This window comes from Myotis yumanensis, unplaced genomic scaffold (genome assembly GCF_028538775.1).
Source record: "Myotis yumanensis isolate MYYU_CA2020_CCGP unplaced genomic scaffold, mMyoYum1.0.hap1 SCAF_2, whole genome shotgun sequence".
In the NCBI taxonomy this organism is placed as follows: domain Eukaryota; kingdom Metazoa; phylum Chordata; class Mammalia; order Chiroptera; family Vespertilionidae; genus Myotis; species Myotis yumanensis.
This window is the reverse complement of record NW_027223753.1, coordinates 150,987,844-151,009,038: the sequence shown is the minus strand read 5'-3', so window position 1 is coordinate 151,009,038 and position 21,195 is coordinate 150,987,844. Positions and strand designations below refer to the sequence as shown.

General features: G+C 43.4%; 1 protein-coding gene across 2 annotated transcripts in view; it reads left to right on the top strand.

Moving 5' to 3' along the window:
- CD200R1L (CD200 receptor 1 like) overlaps nt 1–21,195 on the top strand; it is a 57,223-nt gene that overhangs the window by 33,567 nt on the left and 2,461 nt on the right. Inside the window, exons 2-4 of one of the 2 annotated variants that reach the window (XM_070403553.1) lie at nt 11,418–11,465; nt 16,675–16,992; nt 17,110–17,358. In XM_070403553.1, the coding sequence (XP_070259654.1) occupies nt 11,418–11,465; nt 16,675–16,992; nt 17,110–17,358 (615 nt within the window). The remainder of the gene's footprint in view (nt 1–11,417; nt 11,466–16,674; nt 16,993–17,109; nt 17,359–21,195) is intronic. The other variant, XM_070403554.1, reaches the window with a different exon arrangement.

The following is a 21,195-nucleotide window of genomic DNA, read 5'->3' as shown; positions in this document are numbered from 1 at the left end:
ATTAAGAAATACATATTTTACGTACTATCAGAAAACTCAGCAATGCTAATATGTTATTTCTCAACAATTTAATCTATATAATCAATAAAATCACAATAAGTCTATTGATGGACTATTTTTGTGAATATTGTCAAGATAATTCCAAAGATTATATGGAAGTAAGGAAAAAACTACAAAAGTAGCCAAGAAAATTCTGGTGAATAAAAAAGAACAACAAAGAACAATGAAAGAGGACTTGTATTATCAAAAATAAGTGCAAAATAAAAATTATATTAATGTGGTAAAGTCATATAAATAGACAAATAGATCAATAAAATAGATGTATATGTTTATTGGTTCTTTTTATTACAAAGATTAAAAACTAAAACCTGAATCAGAAAGAATGGAAATTGAATGAGTGATATTTGGATGACTGACTATCACAATAATAAATAAATACATAGGAAGGATGACAGGAAGGAAGGAAGGAAGGAAGGAAGGAAGGAAGGAAGGAAGGAAGGAAGAAAGGAAGGGAGGGAGGAAGGAAGGAAGGGAGGGAGGGAAAGATCCTGTCAAGGTGTCAAAAAAATAAATTACAGATATATTAAATGGTAAAATATAAAAATGAAACTATAGAAATGTTAGAAGAAGTATTGGGAGATATTTTATAATCTTAGTGTAAATGGATTTCCTTAGTAAATTACAATACCCAGATTTCTATAGAGAAAGATAGATTTTACTAGTCAAAAAGCAAGCAAATTGTTGTAGTACAGGTAGCATAGAAATATGGGTTTATTGAGGTTCATTACTCTTAGAAGAGTGGAAGTGAGAGAAGCAAGATAGGACAAGGGAAGAAAGCTAAGGAAGGATGTGAATTCAGCTGGTGACTAGATTCAGGCTGCTCCCATTTAAAGCTTTGGAACATAAAATGCATTTCAGAGTGGGTTCCACCTTGAGGAAAGGGGTTAGTTATCTTTTTGTAGCTCTGTACCACTCAGGCATTGGCTGTCAGCTGTTGGGATGGTGAAGGGTGAGCAGTGTGTATTTTCTCAGGTGAGGCAATTTCAACTCAACTGAGGGCAATTCACCAAAGAAGGGGGGCAGTTGTGAGCTTTTAAACCAACATTCTCAGCAGATGGGAGATGAGTGCATAGATTTGGTAAAAAAGGATCTGCAATGGGTGCTCAAAGCATATACTGCAGTCCACTCTTTGCACCATTCATATCTGCTTGTTTTTGTTTGTTTTTACATTAAGTTGACTCTTTTCAGGCATAGCTTTTCCAGGATTCTTTTTGGTTACAATTTCTGAGAACACTTACAAAAGAAAGGTAGGCTATATACTATAGTCCCTGTTGCTATAGTTGGTCCCAAGGCCATAACTGATACAAATTATTTTTTTATGGGAGCCTGCACAGCAAAGAAAGCAATCAATACAATAAACCAACAACAGAAGGAGAAAATATTTATAAACCATATACAGTCGCCAAAACCGGTTTGGCTCAGTGGATAGAGCGCCGGCCTGCGGACTGAAAGGTCCCAGGTTCGATTCCGGTCGGGGGCATGTACCTTGGTTGCGGGCACATCCCCAGTAGGGGGTGTGCAGGAGGCAGCTGATCGATGTTTCTCTCTCATCGATGTTTCTAACTCTCTATCTCTCTCCCTTCCTCTCTGTAAAAAAATCAATAAAAATATATTAAAAAAAAAAGAAAAAAAAAACCATATACAGTCATATAGCACTTAATGATGGACATACACTCTGAGAAATTTGTCATTAGGTGATTTCATACTTGTGCAAATATCATAGAGTATACTTACTTAAACCCACATGGTGCAGCCTTTCTAAACACTTACGCTGTGTGGTATAGCCTATTGTTCCTAGGCTACAAGCCTGTACAGCATGTTATTGTATAAAGCAACATAAGATTAAATCAAGCACAAGAGAAAATGATGAAATCAAGAGTCAGGGTAAGCACGAAATATGTGAGGCTACTGCAAGCTTAACACTGTATTCCTCTTATAGTAAACTGTATTTTTATAAGTAGAAAGAATACATTCTAAAATAATGATAAAAATATAGTAAATACACAAACCAATACCAGCTGTTTATTTTTATTATGTATTGTACATAATCGTATGTGCTATATTTTTATACAGCTGGCAGTACAGTAGGTTTGTATTCACCAGAATCACCACAAATATACTGTAAAGCATTACAGCTATAACATCACTAGGCAATAGAATTTTCAATTTCATTATAATGTATGGGACTTCTGTTGCATATGCAGTTTGTTGTTGACTCAAAGTTGCTATGTCATTCATGACTGTATTTTATAAGAGGTTAATATCTAAAATACATAATGAAGTCCTACAACTCAATAGAAAAATAACAAGTAACCCAATTTAAAAAATGGACAAAGGGCATGAATAAATATAACTCCAAAGAAGACATACAAATGTTTAACAGGCATATGAAAAGGCACTACATACCACTAATCACCAGGTAAATCCTAATCAAAACCACAATGAGGTATTGCCTCACACATTTTAGGATGGTTATTATTAAGAATACAAAATATAAGTGTTGGTGAAGTTGTGGAGTAAAGGGAACCCTTGTACACTGCTGGTGAAAATGTAATTGGTACAGCCACTATGGAAACAGTATGAAGATTTCTCAAAAAATTAAAAATAGATCTACCATGACATTCAGCAATCCCACTACTGGGTATTTATCCAAAAGATTTGAAATTAGGATATCAAAGAGACACCTGCACTCCCATGTTCACTGAAGCATTATTCACAGTAGCCAAGGTATGGAATGACCTGAATGTCCACTGATGGATGAAAAGATAAATAGATTGTGGTGTATACACAAAATGGAATGTTATTCAACCTTTAAAGAGAAGGAAATCCTGTAATTTGCAACAACATAGGTGTTCCTGAAGGACATTAGGCTAAATGAAATAAACCATTTACAGAAAAACAGATACAGTATTATCTCACTTATATGTGGAATCTAAAATAGTCAAAGTTACAGAAGCAGAGAGTAGGATGGTTATTGCCAGGAGCTGGGGAGGGGAAAGTGGCAGGTGATGGTTAAAGGGTACGGAATTTCACTTACATAAGATAAAACCTCGTGGAGATTTACTAGTACTATACAGCCTAGTGTCCATAGCTAACAATAAATACTCTATTGCCCACTTAAAATTTGTCAGGAGACTAGATCTTACATTAAGTGTTTAACACACACACACACATAATAATAATAATCCTAATATGTAAAAACCCTGGGTCCATCACTTCTACAAGGACCAGGAGGCTCGACCAATAGGAAGTCAGTCCTGCAGTCAGTGCTGGGTCGCAGGGGTGACCCAGCACTGACTACTATGGCTGCAGGCATAGCAGTTAGTTAAGATGACTGACTGCTGAGGGGGCTGCGAATCAGGCCCAGAGAGAGGCTTGAAGAGAGAGGCAGGGTCTGATCTGTAGCCTCTATGGCAGCTGTTGATCAGCACTTGCCTCTTTCTTTAGCTCCAGCCCTGGTCAGCAGCCATACCTCCATTCTCTCCAGGCCTCCACAGGGCGACTGATCAGCCCCGCCTTTCTGATCAGGCCCCATTGATAGGCTCAGAGATGCTGACTGGCATAGAAACTGACAATCAGAACCAAATTGGCTGAATGTGGAGGGCAGTTGGGGGCAAGATAAGGCCTGCAAGACAGGGCAGTTAGGGGAGATCAGGCTGGCAGGGAAGGGCAGTTGGGGGTGATATCAGCCTGGCAGGGGAGGGCAGTTGGGGGGGGCATGCCTGCAGGGGAGGGCAGTTGGGGGCGAGATCAGGCTGGCAGGGGAGAGCATTTGGGGGTGGACCAGGCCAGCAGGGGAGCAGCTAGGGGGTGATCAGGTTGGCAGGCAGAAGCAGTTAGGGGCAAGCAGTCCTGGATTGTGTGAAGGATGTCCTAGATTGGAGAGGGTGCAGACTGGGCTGAGGGACACTCCCCCAGTGCACGAATTTTGTCCACCGGGCCTCTAGTAATAATAATAATGACAATAATAATCATCATCATCCTATCTAATAAAAGACAAAAAGGGTAATTAACCGTACCTCCGCTACGCTTCCCATTGGCTAAGCAGGGCAATATGCAAATTAACTGCCAACCAAGATGGCGGCCAGTAGCCACACACCTGAAGCGAACATGAGGCTTGCTGGCTCCAGTGATGGAGGAAGCCAAGGTTCCCGGCCTGCCGCGGCCTGGCTCTGAGCTCCGAAAGCAACAGCTCCGAAAGCAACAGAGTTTCAATTATAGAAGCTAAACAAACCCCAGATACCTGCTTTCAGCAGGCTATGACCTCAGAGCTGGAGCTGGCTCTCAGCTCCAGTGACAGCAACAATGTTTCAATTATAGAAGGTAAATAAATCCCAGAATAAAAAAAAAAGAGAGAAAAAGGAGAGGCTTTGAGCTTCAGTCACTGGCCAGCCTGAAAATGGCCCTCAGCCCCTCATCCAGGCTGGCCAGGTACCACAGTGGGGACCCCCACCTTGAAGGGGGTGCGGGCAGCCTGAAAACAGCCATCAGCCCCTCACCCAGGCTGGGCAGGCACTCAAGCGGGACTCTCACCTTGATCTGGGACACCATTCAGGGCAAACCAGCCGGCCCCCACCCGTGCACCAGGCCTCTATCCCATATAGTAAAAGGGTAATATGCAAACTGACCCTAACAGCAAAAAGACTTGGAATGACTGGTCACTATGACACACACTGTCTACCAGGGGGCAGACGCTCAATGCAGGAGCTGCCCTCTGGTGGTTAGTGAGCTCCCACATGGAGGAGCTCTGCTCAGCCATAAGCCAGGCTGATGGCTGTCAGTACAGCGGTGGCGGTGGGAATCTCTCCTGCCTCCTCAGCAGCGCTAAGGATGTCTGACTGCAGCTTAGGTCTGCTCCCTGCTGGCAAGTGGACATCCCCCAAGGGCTGCCAGGCTTCTAGAGGGATGTCTGATTGCCATCTTAGGCCCAATCCCCTGGGGAGCGGGCCTAAGCCAGCAGGTGGTCATCCCCCAAGGGGTCCCAGACTGCAAGAGGGCACAGCCAGGCTGAGAGACCTCCCCCTCACCCCGAGTGCACAAATTTTTGTGCACCAGGTCTCTAGTAATAATAATAATAATAATAGAGATTGGAGGGAACTTCAGATTACTGAAATATGATAGATATGTCTTTGGTCTTGATGGTAGTGATGGTTTCATGAATGAATACTTATCCCTAAACTCATAAAACTATATACATTGAATATATACTGTTTTTCACATGTCAATCATACCTTAATAAAGTGGTTTAAACATTTTTAAAATTACTGATCCATTAGTATGAATAAAGTCAGGAGCACTGCAATTAGTTTGCTAGGGCCACTGAAACTAAGTATCACAAACTGAGTGGCTTTGGCAACAGAAATTTATTGTCTCAGTTCTTAGGGCTAGAAGTCTGAGATCAAGGTGTTGGGAGGGCCATGCTCCCTCTGAAGGTATTCGGAAAGGATCTGTTTCAGACCTTCTCCTAGCTTCTGTTATTCCTTGGCTTGTGGCATCATAACTCCAATTTAACATGGTGTTTTCCCTGTGCACGTCTGTGTGCTAAATTTCCTCTTTTTAGAAAGATACCAGTTATATTTAATCAGGGTCTCACTTTACTCCAGTGTGACCTCATCTTAACTAGTTACATCTTCAAATAACCTATTTTTAAATAAGGTAACATTTTGAGATAACAGGGGTAAGGACTGAATTTTTGGCAGACATAATTCAACCCATTACAAGCACCAAGCTGTACTAATAACCATTGTATTCTTCATTTGAACATACATACACATGCACACACCCTTCCAGTTACACTTAGAAATATTCCTGATGAATCAGTAAAAATATCAGTTTTATTACATTTCCATGCTTGATACATCATCTTTTTAATATTCTATATATGAAACTGGAAATACATATAATGTAATATTGTTGCACAGCAAAGTGTGATTGTTGCCTTGAGGGAAAGCACATGTACAATTAAGTTGCAAACTGAACTAACTTCATCCTTTTTTTTAGGTGCAGAATGGCTAGTATATTTATTAAAGAAAAAAAGGTTTTATGTGGCTTTAAATAAGACACTGTAGAAGGAACTGACACATAGAAATATTTATTGCCATGGCTGTGTGGCTCAGTTGATTGGAGCATTGTCCTCTACACCGAAAGATTGTGGGTTTGATTCCTGGTCAGGACACATAACCAGGTTGAAGGTTTAATCCCTGATTGGGGTGCATAGAGGAAGCAACTTATCAATGTTTCTCTCTCACATCAATACTTCTCTCTCTGCCCCTCCCCCTCCATGTCTCTATAATATCAGTGGGAACATATCCTCGGGTGAGAATTTAAAAAAAGAAGAAATATTTACCATTTTCCTTTTCTTGTGTCTAGGTAACACTTCCTGGTGTTATTGAATTGTTAGATCCAACAGAAGAACTTTTTTAGGCCCTTAAATAATAATAAATATTTTATTTTATTATTTATTTATTTTTTAAATATATTTTTATTGATTTTTTACAGAGAGGAAGGGGAAGGGATAGAGAGTTAGAAACATCGATGAGAGAGAAACATCGATCAGCTGCCTCCTGCACACGCACCACTGGGGATGTGCCCGCAACCAAGGCACATGCCCTTGATTGGAATTGAACCTGTGACCCTTCAGTCCGAAGGCCAGCGCTCTATCCACTGAGCCAAACCGTCCAGGGCAAGAAATATTTTAAAAATTATTGTTGTTTTTTAAACAGTACCACAAAACAAAAGTTTTTCAGAAATCAAACAAAATAGATTATGGCTACTTTGTCAGAAACCCTGTAAAACCCAAAGGAAGAAACACATTAGAGTCTCAGGAACTACAATATTAGAAATTTGAGTTAGGTTAAGACTGCTCTCTCTCTCTCTCTCTCTCTCTCTCACACACACACACACACACATACACACACACTGCTTCTGTTTCCTTCTTCCCAAAGTAGATGTGTTACCAAAGTTCTGTGTGTCAGAGGTGGCTCTCCCCTCCTTGGCTCTTGTCAATCTTTTGAGAAGGAATTCAGACAAATGACAGAAACTAGTTTTGAAGCAAAGCAAGCAAATTTTTTAAGGAAGTGAAGCAAGAATTTATTAAGAATGCACTTGGCATAAAGCACAAGTGGGCAGCTCAGCTAGTCTGAGCACCTCTACTGGTGGGGGTTAAAGGGGTTTTATACCCTTCCCCCTATTGGTTTCAAAGTTTCCCTGCCAAATATCTTGGGTAGCTGACTAGGTTTCAAAGTCCCTTTCTTCATTGTTGTGGATTATCTTGAAATGTTTGCAAATATATTTGGTCATCCTATTTGGCAAGTCCTAAAACAGCTGACTTCTTTGTCCAGTGGGTGATATAAACTCCCCTTTTCTCCCCTTCCCAGCTTCCCTGCCCTAGTAGCTACTAGTAGCTATCTATTCTGCCAAATAAATGTATGAGTCAGGGTTTCTCAGAGAAACAGAACAACAGTGTGTGTGTGTGTTGTGTGTGTGTGTGTGTCTGTGTGTGTAGAGAGAGAGAGAGAGAGAGAGAGAGAGAGAGAGAGGTTTGAGAAATTGGCTCATCTACACTAATAAAAGAGAAACATGGTAATTAGCGTACAACTGCTACCCTTCCCATTGGCTAATCAGCATATCCTTATGCAAATTAACTGTCAGCCAAGATGGCGGCAGGCAGCCATGCACTGAAGTGAACAGAGAGGCTTGCTTGCTCCAGTGACTGTGGACTCCAACATTCCCCGCCTAACTTGCTGGCCTCTCAGCTGCAACTCTAAGCAACTATGTACTATGTTGCAAATATAGAAGCTAAACGAAAACCCAGAAGCCGGCTTTCAGTCAGCCGAGCTTCAGCCAGCCTGACCGCAACATTGTATCCATGTTTTTAGCAGCAAGGCCTCAGAGCTGAAGCTGGCCCAGAATAGAAAAAAAAAAAGAAAAAAAGGAGCGGTTGGGAGCTTCAGTCACCAGCCAACCTGAAAACGGCCCTCAGCCCCTCAGCCAGCCTGGCCAGGCACCCCAGGGAGACCCCCACCCTGATCCAGGACACCCATCAGGGAAAACCAGCTGGCCCCCACCCATGCACCAGGCCTCTATTCTATATAGTAAACGGGTAATATGCCTCCCAGCACCGGGATCAGCGGAGCAGCGAGGCTCCCAGCACTGGGATCAGCATGAGAGGAGACAGCGCTCAAACCCCCTGATCGCCCTGCAGCTCTGTGTGTGACAGGGGAAGGCACTCCAACCCCCTGATCAGCCCTGCTCTGTGCCTGATAGGGGGGAGCTCCCCAACCCCCTGATCGCCCTGCGGCTCTGTGTGTGACAGGGGCAGGGCCACAGCCTCCCTATCTGCCCTGCTCTGTTCCTGACAGGGGAAGGCGCCCCAATCCCCTGATCCTCCCTGGTCTGTGTGTGACAGGGTGCGGCACCCCAACTCCCCCCCTCCCAAGGGCCCTGCTCTGTGTGTGACAGGGTAGAGCCATAACCTCTCTATTGGCCCTGCCCTGAGAGTGACAGGGTGCAGGGCCCCAACCCCCTGATCCGCCCTGCTCTGTGTGTGACGGGGGCGGTGCCCCAACTCCCCTATCAGCCCTACTCTGTGAGTGACAGGGGGGAGCTCCTCAACCCCCTGATCGGCCCTGCTCTGTGTGGAACAGGGGGGAGCTCCCCAACCCTCTGACCGACCCTGCTCTGTGTGTGACAGGGTACAGAGCCCCAACCCCCCGATGGGCCCTGCTCTGTGAGTGACAGGGGGCAGCGCCCCAACCCTCTGATCGGCCCTGCTCTGTGCATGACAGGGGGCAGCGCCCGAACTCCCCAATCGGCCTTGCTCTGAGCCTGACCAGGGGCTGCACCTAGTGATTGGGCCTGCCCTCTGCCACCTGGGAGCAGGCCTCAGCCAGCAGGTCGTTATCTCCCAAGGGGTCCCAGACTGGGAGAGGACACAGACCCGGCTGGGGAACCACCCCCCACCCGAGTCCACAAATTTTTGTGCACCAGGCCTCTAGTCTACACTAATAAAAGAGAAACATGGTAATTAGCGTACAACCGCTACCCTTCCCATTGGCTAATCAGCATATCCTTATGCAAATTAACTGTCAGCCAAGATGGCGGCTGGCAGCCATGCACTGAAGCAAACAGGGAGGCTTGCTTGCTCCAGTGACTGCGGACTCCAACGTTCCCCGCCTGCCGCTGCCAGCCTCTCAGCTGCAACTCTAAGCAACTATGTACTATGTTGCAAATAAGAAGCTAAACAAAACCCCAGAAACCAGCCGGACTGAAAGCCCGCCTGACCGCAACACTGTATCAATGTTTTCAGCAGCGAGGCCTCAGAACTAAAGCTGGCCCAGAATTAAAAAAAAAAAAAGAAAACAAGGAGCGGTTGGAAACTTCAGTCACTTGCCAGCCAGAAAACAGCCCTCAGCCCCTCACCCAGACTGGCCAGGCACCCCAGTGGAGACCCCCACCCTGATCCAGGACACCCTTCAGGGCAAACCAGCCAGCCCCTACCCATGCACCAGGCGTCTATCCTATATAGTAAAAGGGTAATATGCCTCCCAGCACCAGGATCAGTGGAGCAGCGAGGCCTCCCGGCACCGGGATCAGCGTGACAGGGGGCAGCACCCAAACCCCCTGATCAGCCCTGCTCTGTGCCTGATAGGGGGGAGCTCCCCAATCACCTGATCACCCTGCAGCTCTGTGTGTGACAGGGTGCAGCGCACCAACCCCCTGATCAGCCCTGCTCTGTGGGTGATAGAGGGTGGTGCCCCAACCCCCCTCCATGGGCCTTGCTCTGTGTGTGACAGGGTAGAGCCATAACCTCCTCATTGGCCCTGCCCTGAATGTGACAGGGTGCAGTGCCCCAACCCCCTGATCCGCCCTGCTCTGTGTGTGACAGGGGGCGGTGCCCCAACTCCCCTATTGGCCCTACTCTGTGAGTGACAGGGGGGAGCTCCTCAACCCCCTGATCGGTCCTGCTCTGTGCATGACAGGGGGGAGCTCCCCAACCCTCTGATTGACCCTGCTCTGTGTGTGACAGGGTACGGAGCCCCAACCCCCCTGATTGGCCCTGCTCTGTGCGTGACAGGTTGGCGCCCCAACTCCCCAATCAGCCCTGCTCTGAGCCTGACCAAGGGCTGCACTTAGGGATTGGGCCTGCCCTCTGCCACCCAGGAGCAGGCCTAAGCCAGCAGGTCATTATCTCCTGTGGGGTCCCAGACTGCGAGAGGGCACAGGCCGGGCTGGGGGACCCCCCCCCCCCCCCGCGAGTGCACAAATTTTTGTGCACCAGGCCTCTAGTATAATTATAGAAGCTTGCCAAATTCAAAATGCCAAGTTGGAGTTTCTCTTTGTTAGAGGATGCCACCTGGAGTGGGTGGGTCAGCAGCCTGGAAACCCAGGTAAGAGTTGCAGTTCAAGCCTGAAGGCAGTTTTCTGGCAGAATTACCTTTCATAGGTCAGTCTTTTATTTTTAAGGCCTTTGACTGACCAGTTGAGGCCCACCCACATTGTGGAGACTAATTTGCTTTACTCAATGTCTACTGATTTGAATGTCAATAGCACCTAAAAATATCTTCTCAGAAACATCTAACAGTGGTTCTCAACCTTCTGGCCCTTTAAATACAGTTCCTCATGTGGTGCCCCAACCATAAAATTATTTTCATTACTACTTCATAACTGTAATGTTGCTACTGTTATGAATTGTAATGTAAATATCTGATATGCAGGATGGTCTTAGGCGACCCCTGTGAAAGGGTCGTTCGACTGCCAAAGAGGTCGTGACCCACAGGTTGAGAACCGCTGAATAATGTTTGACTCAATATCTGGGAACTATAGCCTAACCAAGTTAATATAAAATTAACCATCATAATAGAAAAAATGAGGAAGAAGAATGAATTATTCTTCTAAGTTCTGGTTGCAAAATTCTCAAGAAAGTACCCTGATTTGTCCAGCTGGGTGAGGTGCCCACCACTGGACCAAGCAACTTTAATCAGAGGTGGCATCTGGATAAAGGACTGTAATCAGCCCAGCTCATATGAGGTGCCTATGATAAGCCAATCCACTGTGGCTAGGGGAGGGGTAGAGGCAGGGTTACCATTGCAAAATGTAGTCAAGAATAAAACAAGGTGTCCCATAAATGGGAAATCATTGATCAATAGCTTATAAATGTAATTTTCTAATGTTAACATATTTTTCCATTTAATGATGAAGTAACTCTAGTTTGTTTTGCAAGTCTTTCAATGTAATTTAGTTATGGTTAACTGATTTTCTATCATGTTGTACATAAGTTTTTGTGGAGAATAGCAGCTTCCACTTGATTTAAGTATCTAAAATTGATTTCATTTATTTTTCTCTGAATATTTTTCTAGCTTCATCAATGGACAGAAAGCAGAATCATTCAGAATATCCTATGGAAGGTAATATACTTGCCCACCACCCAGACGTCAGTACTAAAGGAATGGAGTGTTGAACTTCCTTAGAAACATAGTTGATGGTCTGGTTTGAAGGCCAGCCTTGTGCCCAGTTGAAGAATATGGTGATCTGAATGCTATGGGGTGAGGGAACCTGAATGATTCTGCCCCAATGCCTCCAAAGCAATTGAATTCCATTGGGAAATTGTGGAGCTTGCTCTATCAGGCACTGTCCTAGGCTCTACAGGGAACACAAAGATGAGCAAGATGAGACCAAGAGAGAACCCCCAGGGAGCTCAGTTTTAGGGATCACACACAGACATGAGCACAGCTGTCATATCAAGTGTGCCAGGAGTCTAGAGGAGGGAGCTGTTAGCACCAAGGCTCAGAGAAGGCTTCACAGGGGATGTATCATAGGAACTGGGTCTTAAAGGAAGAGGAGTATTATAATAAAAATTAAAAATATTTATACATTCTGAAGAGAAACACTAGAGTAAGGAGTATTATAATAGACAAAGAAGGTTGTGTTGGTCATTCCAGACCACAGGAACATGTGAGGAAAGACACAGAATGCAATTGTGCTTGGTGTTTTCTTTCTGAAGTGGGGGAGCAAAGTAGGGAGTGATTGTTGGAAGGTGAGTCATTTTGAAAAAGAGGGATTTCAAAACAACACAAAGGCATTTAAATGTGTTTTTTTTTTTCAGGCAGTGAGAGATGCCTGGCGGGGGGTCTTAGAGTTGAGTGAATCACATCCATGTTATAGAACGATGTAACTGGTTGCAATATAAGGAATGAATTGAAGACAGGAGGGTTTGAGACAGAGACAGAATTTGGAGGTGTTTGCAGTATCTAGGTGAATGGTAATGGGGACTGAAACTCGTGGATGATAGTGAGAAAAGAAAGGAAATGCCCCAAAGACAACTGGATTTTGTTTGTGTGTACAAGACTGGGTCAGACTGGGAGATATTTATATAGACAAAGGATCCAGAAAAGATGGGATATGACTGATGGTTCTGGAGCAAAATATGAGAATCTACCCTTTATCTCTTCAGTGAAGTAGGAGGTGAAATCATCCTGATCACAGGAGTAAATGGAAAATATTTAGTGTTAGATGACAAACCCACTGAGTGTGGGGTAGAGACTAGCCATTGTAACTTATCACTATCAGCATTAAAAAGGAAAATGATGGTGAAGAAAGGGTGAAATAATAGCGGTTCCATAAGAACTACTATTAAAAAGGAAGGGTGATTGAAAATTATAGAAAGGAGGAAGGTGAAAGAACAGAATATCCACCATGATTAGGTTCGTTATCAGAGAGTTACTTCTTTGGATACTGTGGCCCTGTATAAATGTATATGTTTATATGAGTAGCTAATACTTTCTTTTTAAAAAATAGTATAGTCTGATCTTGAGGGTAAACATTTTAATGGCAAAATCATTAAAGACTCCTAGTTTTTACAAGCTAAAGTCCAAACTCTTAGAAAAGTAAGGGAACCTTCACAACTTGCTTTCCCACCAGTCTTTTTTATTTTCTTTAATGTTTTCATTGATTTTTAGAGAGAGAGGAAGGGAGAAGAATAGAGAGATAGAAAACCATGATCAGCTGCTTCCTGCATGGCATGTGCTCTGAGTGGGAATCGAGCTAGTGATCTTTTGGTTCCTGGGTTGATGCTCAACCGCTTTGCCACACTGGCTGGGGCTCACCAGTCTCTTTTCTTTCTGGCTTAATCTTCAGCATCTTTCCCTTGTGCACATTTAGCTTACCCACATCTAACTCTAGTGGTTCCCAACAAGCCAAGTGTTAGGTAAGAAACATTGTACATTGTGGCGTTTCAGATAATCAGATTTGGGACTGAGATAAATTTCTCTTTAAATTCCATATTTAACTGCCTCTCAGATCAGCTTTAAAGTCTCCCCTCTTCCTCATCTAGTTAAGTGATCTTTATTTGGCTGTGAAATTCAAAGGCTTGAGTACTTCACAGAAAAGGCAGGTGACACCAACAGAGGAGAGAGATAAATGCAGAGTTTAGCACAAGCAAGCTTCATTCACATAAAAATTTTGCCCCACGACATAGCTCATGTTAAAGTGATGAAATTCCTCACACTTCTGTTATAGGTGAGCTGTAACAGGTATACCAAGTCACCTCTCCGCAAACCCCTAACAGTCATGGACACATCATGTCAATTTATGGGAAAAATGTGAGCTTCCTTGTTGGAAAATACTTGTAGGTTTCAGCACTTAATTTTTACTTTAAAAAGTGAACAAAAGGAGTCAATTTCTATATATTATCCTCATAATTAGAGTGATTTTATGGCAACAAAATCCATGAAAAAGTTTGTAGTTGATCTCTTTGGGAGTGTGTCAAATTAGAAGGAAGGAAGGATGAAAGGAAGGAAGGAAGGAAAAAATAAAAAAAGAAAAAAAAAGGTGAGGGAGGGAGGGAGGGAGGGAGGGAGGGAGGGAGGAAGGAAAGAAAGAAGGAAGGAAGGGTCTTTTGAATTTGCTGACTTTCCGATTCTGAAAAAAAAACTTTACAAATTTCTAGCTTGCTCAACTTGAATGCCATCTTAGTTATTTTTTATAACACTTTCCATATTTATTTTTGTCTGAAGTGTCACCTTTGGGGATAGGCATTTATATTTAATATTACTGATTTATTCTCTCTCATCAAAACTTAGAAGGACATAGCCACATCACTAATTATTCCATTTTCTACCCCAAGGAGCATGAGGTATAAAATAAATATGATAGACTCTGACCAAAAGATTCATTGTCTTTGTCTTTTATTTTTTTAAAAATATATTTTATTTTATTTTTACAGAGAAGAAGGGAGAGGGATAGAGAGAGTTAGAAACATTGATGAGAGAGAAACATCGATCAGCTGCCCCCTGCACAACCCTTCCTGGAGATGTGCCTGCAACCAAGGTACATGCCCTTGACTGGAATCGAATCTGGGACCCTTCAGTTCACAGGCCGACACTCTATCCACTGAGCCAAACCAGCCAGGGCATTGTCTTTCTCTTTTAGTTGAGAATTGCATTTTCTTGGTTTTTTTTTTTTATAGATATTGAAACTCCTAAATTAATTTCAAAATACTTAAAAATTTTTTCACACATATAATAGATACTGTTTACCTAATAATATAATATAGGAGAAAATCAGTTAATCTTTGAATAAGGTTTAACATGTTATATATCTTGTGAATGTTTAATTCTTTAGGTTTCATATTTTTGGAATAAGACCACCAGCAAAGTAATGTGCTAGTACAACTTTATGTAATACTAGAGGCCTGGAGCACGAAATTCGTGCACTGGGGGCAGCGGGGGGAGGGGGGGGTCATCAGCACAGTCTGCACCCTCTCCAATCTAGGACCCCTCAACGGGTGTCTGACTGCCCATTTAGGCCCGATCCCACACGTTTAGGCCTGATCCTAAACAGGCAGTCGGACATCCCTCTCACAATCCAGGACTGCTGGCTCCCAACCTGCCTGCCTGCCTGATCAATGCCTAACTGCTCCTCTGCCGGCCAGATTGCTCCCAAATGCCCTCCCCTGCAGCCTTCCTCTCCCCCAACTGCCCTCCCCTGCCAGCCATCTTGTGGCCACATGGGGGTGGCCATCTTTGACCACATGGGTGTGACCATGTGTGTTAGAGTGATGGTCAATTTGCTTCAGTGGGGCTTTGGTGCTCACTGAGTTTGCCCCCTGAGTGTGTCCTTTATGGATCCGAGGAGCTGCAATCTGGATGGTCCCACTTTGACCACCGAGCACACTGGCTCCTGGATCTCTAAGAAGGTGCTAATCTAGCCTCTGCCTGAGGCTACCCAGCAGGAGCTCAGCTGTGAAGCAATGCAAGTTGCTGTGGGGCCTTGGACCAGCTGCAAGTTTTTTAGGTAATTTTCAGATTGCAAAGGGCCAGGCCTTTCATATGCAAAAGCTGGTGCACAGCTTGAGCGGAGTGGGGGTCCCAGGGGATCAACAGGGCGAAGGAAGCAGCTATGGCTGCCCTCAGAGGCCCCGCTTCTCAGTGTCCCAGCAATCGCTGCAAGCACCTCTGAGAGAAAGCTGCCCTCGAGTTCCCACCAATGCCAGACAGTACAGTTTCTTCCTTATGAGTCTGGGTCCCCTGAGACTCGCCCAGAACTGGAGCTCAGAGCTTGAGACTCCCTACCGATTGAAAAAGACAACCGTGTCCTCAGCTGCCAGCCCTCTCCGCATGTGCCTCTGTACCTCTGTACTTTACTTCTGCACCGTAGCTCCTCTGAGTCTCGGTATGCTTTTCTCTTTCCTTCTAATTGTAGAATTTCCACTCAGCCAGCTTTCCTATGATTCTGGATGATGTTCATTCCATCTTTTAGTTGTATTCTTGAAGTGGTTGTGCTAAGCAGCAATCTCCGGTGTTTACCTATGCCGCCATCTTGGTTTTTTTCGTAATAGATACTGTTTACCTAATAACATAATATAGGAGAAAATCAGTTAATCTTTGAAAAAGGTTTAACATGTTATATACATCTTGTGAATGTTTAATTCTTTAAGTTTCATATTTTTGGAATAGGACCACCAGCAAAGTAATGTGCTAGTACAACTTTATGTAATACTAGAGGCCTGGTGCATGAAATTCGTGCACTGGGGGGCGGGGCTGGTGTCCCTCAGCTCAGCCTGCACCCTCTCCAATCTGGGACCCCTTGACGGATGTCCGACTGCCCATTTAGGCCCGATCCCACACGTTTAGGCCCGATCCTAAACAGGCAGTCGGACATCCTTCTCACAATCCAGGACTGCTGGCTCCCAACCTGCCTGCCTGCCTGATTTCCCCTAACCACTTCTTCCTGCCAGCCTGATCGATGCCTAACTGCTCCCCTGCCAGCCCTATTGCCCCCAATTGCCCTCCCCTGCCAGCCTGGTTGCCCCAAACTGCCATCCCTTACAGGCCTGGTCGCCCCCAACTGCCCTCCCCTGCAGGCTTGGTCCCCACCAACTGCCCTCCCCTGCCACCCATCTTGTGTCCACATGGGGGCGGCCATCTTTGACCACATGGGGGCGGCCATGTGTGCTGGAGTGATGGTCAATTTGCATACCGCTTGTGACTAATTAGCATATCTGGGCTAATTAGCATCTCTCTCTCTTATTATATAGGATGTTGTGGGAAATATAACACATGAAGTTCTTACCAAGATTTTCTTTTTTATTCTTTGTGTATCTGTGTGTGAGTGCAGTTGATATTTCCCTGCCTGTACTGGTGGATACAAAGGCTGTGCTCTCTTGCCCTCCTATCCTGTCAACAAATGTGCTTATAACAACATGGGAAATATTCGTCGGAGACAAGCCTCCCTGTATCAGAACCCACAGGAGAGACCCAAACAAGATCTCAAAAATAAACTGCACTGACGAGAGAATGACCTGGCTCTACAGACCTGACCAGATTCCTGCCCTTCAGATTGACCCAGTGGCCATCACTCATGAAGGGTATTACAGGTGTACAGTGGCAACACTTATTGGGAATTTCCATCATGGATATCAACTCCAAGTGTTAGGTAAGGAACATTATACATTGTGGTATTTCAGAAAACCAGATTTTGGACTTAAAGGAATATCTCTCTAAATTCTATGTCTAATGTGTTAGGACTATAACATTTTCTTCATCTCTGCAGTGGCCCCTGAAGTGACTCTGTTTCAAAGCGAGCATAGAAGTGTGGTGTGTAAGGCAGTTGCAGGGAGGCCAGCTGCCCGGATCTCCTGGATCCCAGAGGGAGATTGTGTCCCTGCGTATGAATATTGGAGCAATGGCACAGTGACTGTCCAGAGCATGTGCCACTGGGCAGATGGCAATGTGTCTATTGTGTCCTGCTCTGTCTTCCATGAGACTGGCAACTGGAGTCGGTCCATAGAGCTGAATCCAGGTAAGTAATTCTAGTTTTGTGTTTGATTTTCCATTCTTTCAGAGGAGTTGTGGTAAGAAGGAAAAGGAGTTTGTAGAGAATTTCTCTCAAGGATGTTCTCTCCACCTTCTGTGTTATCTCCTTCTCTTACACCAAGTAAGCAGGATATCTAGAAGAATAATACAGAAATTTGTAGTAAGGAGCCATATTTTAAAAGAAAGATATTTTTTAATCATTAAAATAAAAAGTATTTAATGTTCACTTCTATCTAGTAGTAAATTGGCTTGAGTAGTGTACTTTTAAATGAATATCTATAGTAGAGGGGTAAATAATAATCTTAAACAATAAACAAAAGCTTATACTTTTACTAGAAAGATAAAATCACCCATAACTTTTCTTCACAAAATTTTAGTGTGGTAGAATTTTCTTCTCTAGGCTCTTTCTAGAATTTCTTGATTATATTATTGCAACATCTATGGCTCTCCACCTTTACCTCTCCATCCTCAGTTACATAGAAGCAAATACATTCAAATCTTTAGGTGTGTGGTAAATAGCTTAATTTTTCTAAATAATGTGCCCCTTCTGATATTTCTTAAAATATCAACTTTAGACATAATGTGACCACTTTCTATTATGGTTAATGAGAGTTTCACTTTACCTTCCTTCCTTTTCTTTTATAACAATATATTGCAATTTTGGTTAAAGTAAATAGCCATTTGGTTAAAGTAAATAGCCATTATTCTGAATATGTAACTTTGTTAAGTGCTAAATCAAGAAATAAGCTCAGACTTCCTATTTTTATCTATTAAGTAGTCCATCAGTCCCATTTTTTCTTTTTTTTAAAATTAAATCTTTATTGTTCAGATTATTACATAGGTTCCTCTTTTTTCCCCACCATAACTCCCCTCCACCCAGTTCCCACCCACTGTCCTCATCCATAGGTGCACGATAATTGTCCAATCTCTTCCCGCACTGCCCCGCCCCCCAAGAATAGTCAGTCCATTCCTTTTCTATGTCCCTGATTCTATTACAATCACCAGTTCATACTGTTCATCAGATTATTTATTCACTTGATTTTTAGATTCACTTGTTGATAGATGTGTATTTGTTGTTCATAATTTGTATCTTTATCTTTTTCTTCTTCTTCCTCTTCTTAAAGGATAGCTTTCAGCATTTCATATAATACTCGTTTGGTGGTGATGAACTCCTTTAGCTTTTTCTTATCTGTGAAGCTCTTTATCTGACCTTCACTTCTGAATGATAGCTTTGCTGGGTAAAGTAATCTTGGTTGTAGGTTCTTGGTATTCATCACTTTGAATATTTCTTGCCACTCCCTTCTGTTGAGAAATCAGCTGACAGTCATATGGGTACTCCCTTGTAGGTAACTGACCTTCTTTCTCGTGCTGCTTTTAGGATTCTCTCTTTGTCTTTTGCTCTTGGCATTTTAATGATGATGTGTCTTGGTGTGGTCCTCTTTGGATTCCTTTTGTTTGGGATTCTCTGCACTTCTCTGGACTTGTAAGTCTATTTCTTTCACCAGGTAGGGAAAGTTTTCTGCCATTATTTCTTCAAATAGGTTTTCAATATCTTGCTCTCTCTCTTCTTCTGGCACCCCTATAATTCAGATGTTGGTACGCTTGAAGCTGTCCCAGAAGCTCCTTACACTATCTTAGTATTTTTGGATTCTTTTTTCATTTTGCTTTTCCGATTGGGTGTTTTTTGCTTCTTCGTATTTCAAATCTTTGACTTGATTCTTGCGCTTCTCTGTTCTGCTGTTGGGAGTCTGTATAATATTCTTTATTTCAGTCAGTGTATGCTTAATTTCTAGTTGATCTTTTATCACAACATTGAGGGTCGCATTAGTTTTCTTGAGGATCTCACTACATTTATCAGCAATCTCACCAGTCTTTTCGAGGGCCTTACTAAATTTATGGGCAGCTTCTAGACAGTTCTTTAAAGACCTTAAAAGTGTGGTTTTGAACTCTATATCCAGCAGTTTGCTTTCCTCCATTTCTGTCTTTTGTGTCCTGTTTCTTTGTCTCGGCATTTTTTATGCTTTGCTGTGTCGATAGAGTGACTTTCTGTGCTAAGTGTCCCAATTACCTGAGGTAGACACTTTTGGTGCACCCCCTTGTGTTCTTTGTGCACAGTCTTGTTGTAGTTAAGCCTTGATTGTTGTAGTTATCACTGTGAGGAATTGACCTCCAGGCCAATTGGCTGTGAGAATCAGCTGTGTCTGCAGTGGGACAACTTCTGTGCTGGAGACACCCCTCTGGGGCAAGACTTGCTTCAATGGGGCTTTGGTGCTCACTGAGTCTGCCCCCTGAGTGTGTCCTTTATGGTTCTACAGAGCTGCAAACTGGATGGTCCCACTCTGACCTCTGGATTTCCTGGCTCCTGGATCTCTAGAGAGGTGCTAATCTAGCCTTTGCCTGAGGCCATCCAGCAAAAGCCTCCCTGCAGGGCTTGGGCAGGGCAGGTCCCATGGGATCAACGGGGTGGGGCTAGCAGTTATGGCTGCTCTGAGTCCTTCCCTCAGAGGCTTTGCTTCTCAATGTCCTGGGTATTCGCTGCAAGCCCCTCGGAGAGAAAGCTGCCCTTGGGTTCCGACCAATGCCAGACAATCCTGCTTCTCCCGTATGAGTCTGGGTCCCTAGGACTCACCGGGAACTGGAGCTCAGAGCCTGAGACTCCCTTCCGATTGAAATAAAAAACCGCGCCCTCAGCCACCAGCCCGCTCCACATGCACCTCCGCACCTTAGTATTTTACTTCCTTACTGCACCTCCTCTGAGTCTCGGTATGCTTTTCTCTTTCCTTCTAGTTGTAGAATTTCCACTCAGCCAGCCTTCCTGTGGTTCTGGATGATGTCCGTTCCATCTTTTAGTTGTATTTTTGAAGTGGTTGTTTGAGACAGCAATCTCTGGTGTTTACCTATGCCACCATCTTGGTTTCCTTAAATTGTTTCTTTTTCTTGAGAAGTATTTTCTTTTCTTAACCTAGTTCAGTAATGGCGAACCTATGACGCTTTTCAGAGGTGACATGAGAACTCATTTTTTTGGTTGATTTTTCTTTGTTAAATGGCATTTAAGTATATAAAATAAATATCAAAAATATAAATCTTTGTTTTACTATGGTTGCAAATATCAAAAAATTTCTATATGTGACACTGCACCAGAGTTAAGTTAGAGTTTTTCAAAATGCTGACACACCGAGCTCAAAAGGTTTGCCATCACTGACCTAGTTAATCCTGTTATCAGTAAGGCCCAGTTCACATCCTACTTCACCCTGACCTCCCACTTAGAATTGACTCAACTTTCTTGTTCCTTAGATAATGTGTAATGCTCTCTTAGCACTGTTTGTTGCCTTGTAAGTTATCTTTTCATTTGTATGGATCTGACTTTTCCAATTGGATTGTTTGGTATTTGAGGGCTGTGATGTGTCTTCATCTTCTTCCCTTACTGTGCCTCGGAGATTGTCGGACAGCATTCTAGTTTAGTATTTGAGCAGGTTATTTAATGGGTGACCTGACCTCTAGGAGCCAAGAATCAGACTCTCTTTGGCTCACTTTCTCTTTGGCTCTCATTCACACTCTCTTTGACTCTCATTTTCATAAGAGAAAAAAAATTTCAGAATACTGCTCCTAATTAGCCCCATTTTGTCTTTTCAAAAATTCCTGGGGGAATTTCACAGGTGAGTAAATGAAAGGAAGACATAAAATGCCCCACTAAAGGGGTTACATCAACTCAGTGACAAAACCACCTCACTATGTAAAAAGTCTTAGTGTCCAAATATTAAGAATAACTCGCCAAAGGATAACATTTACACAAGAAATTATAAAGCACATTTATATTTTTATT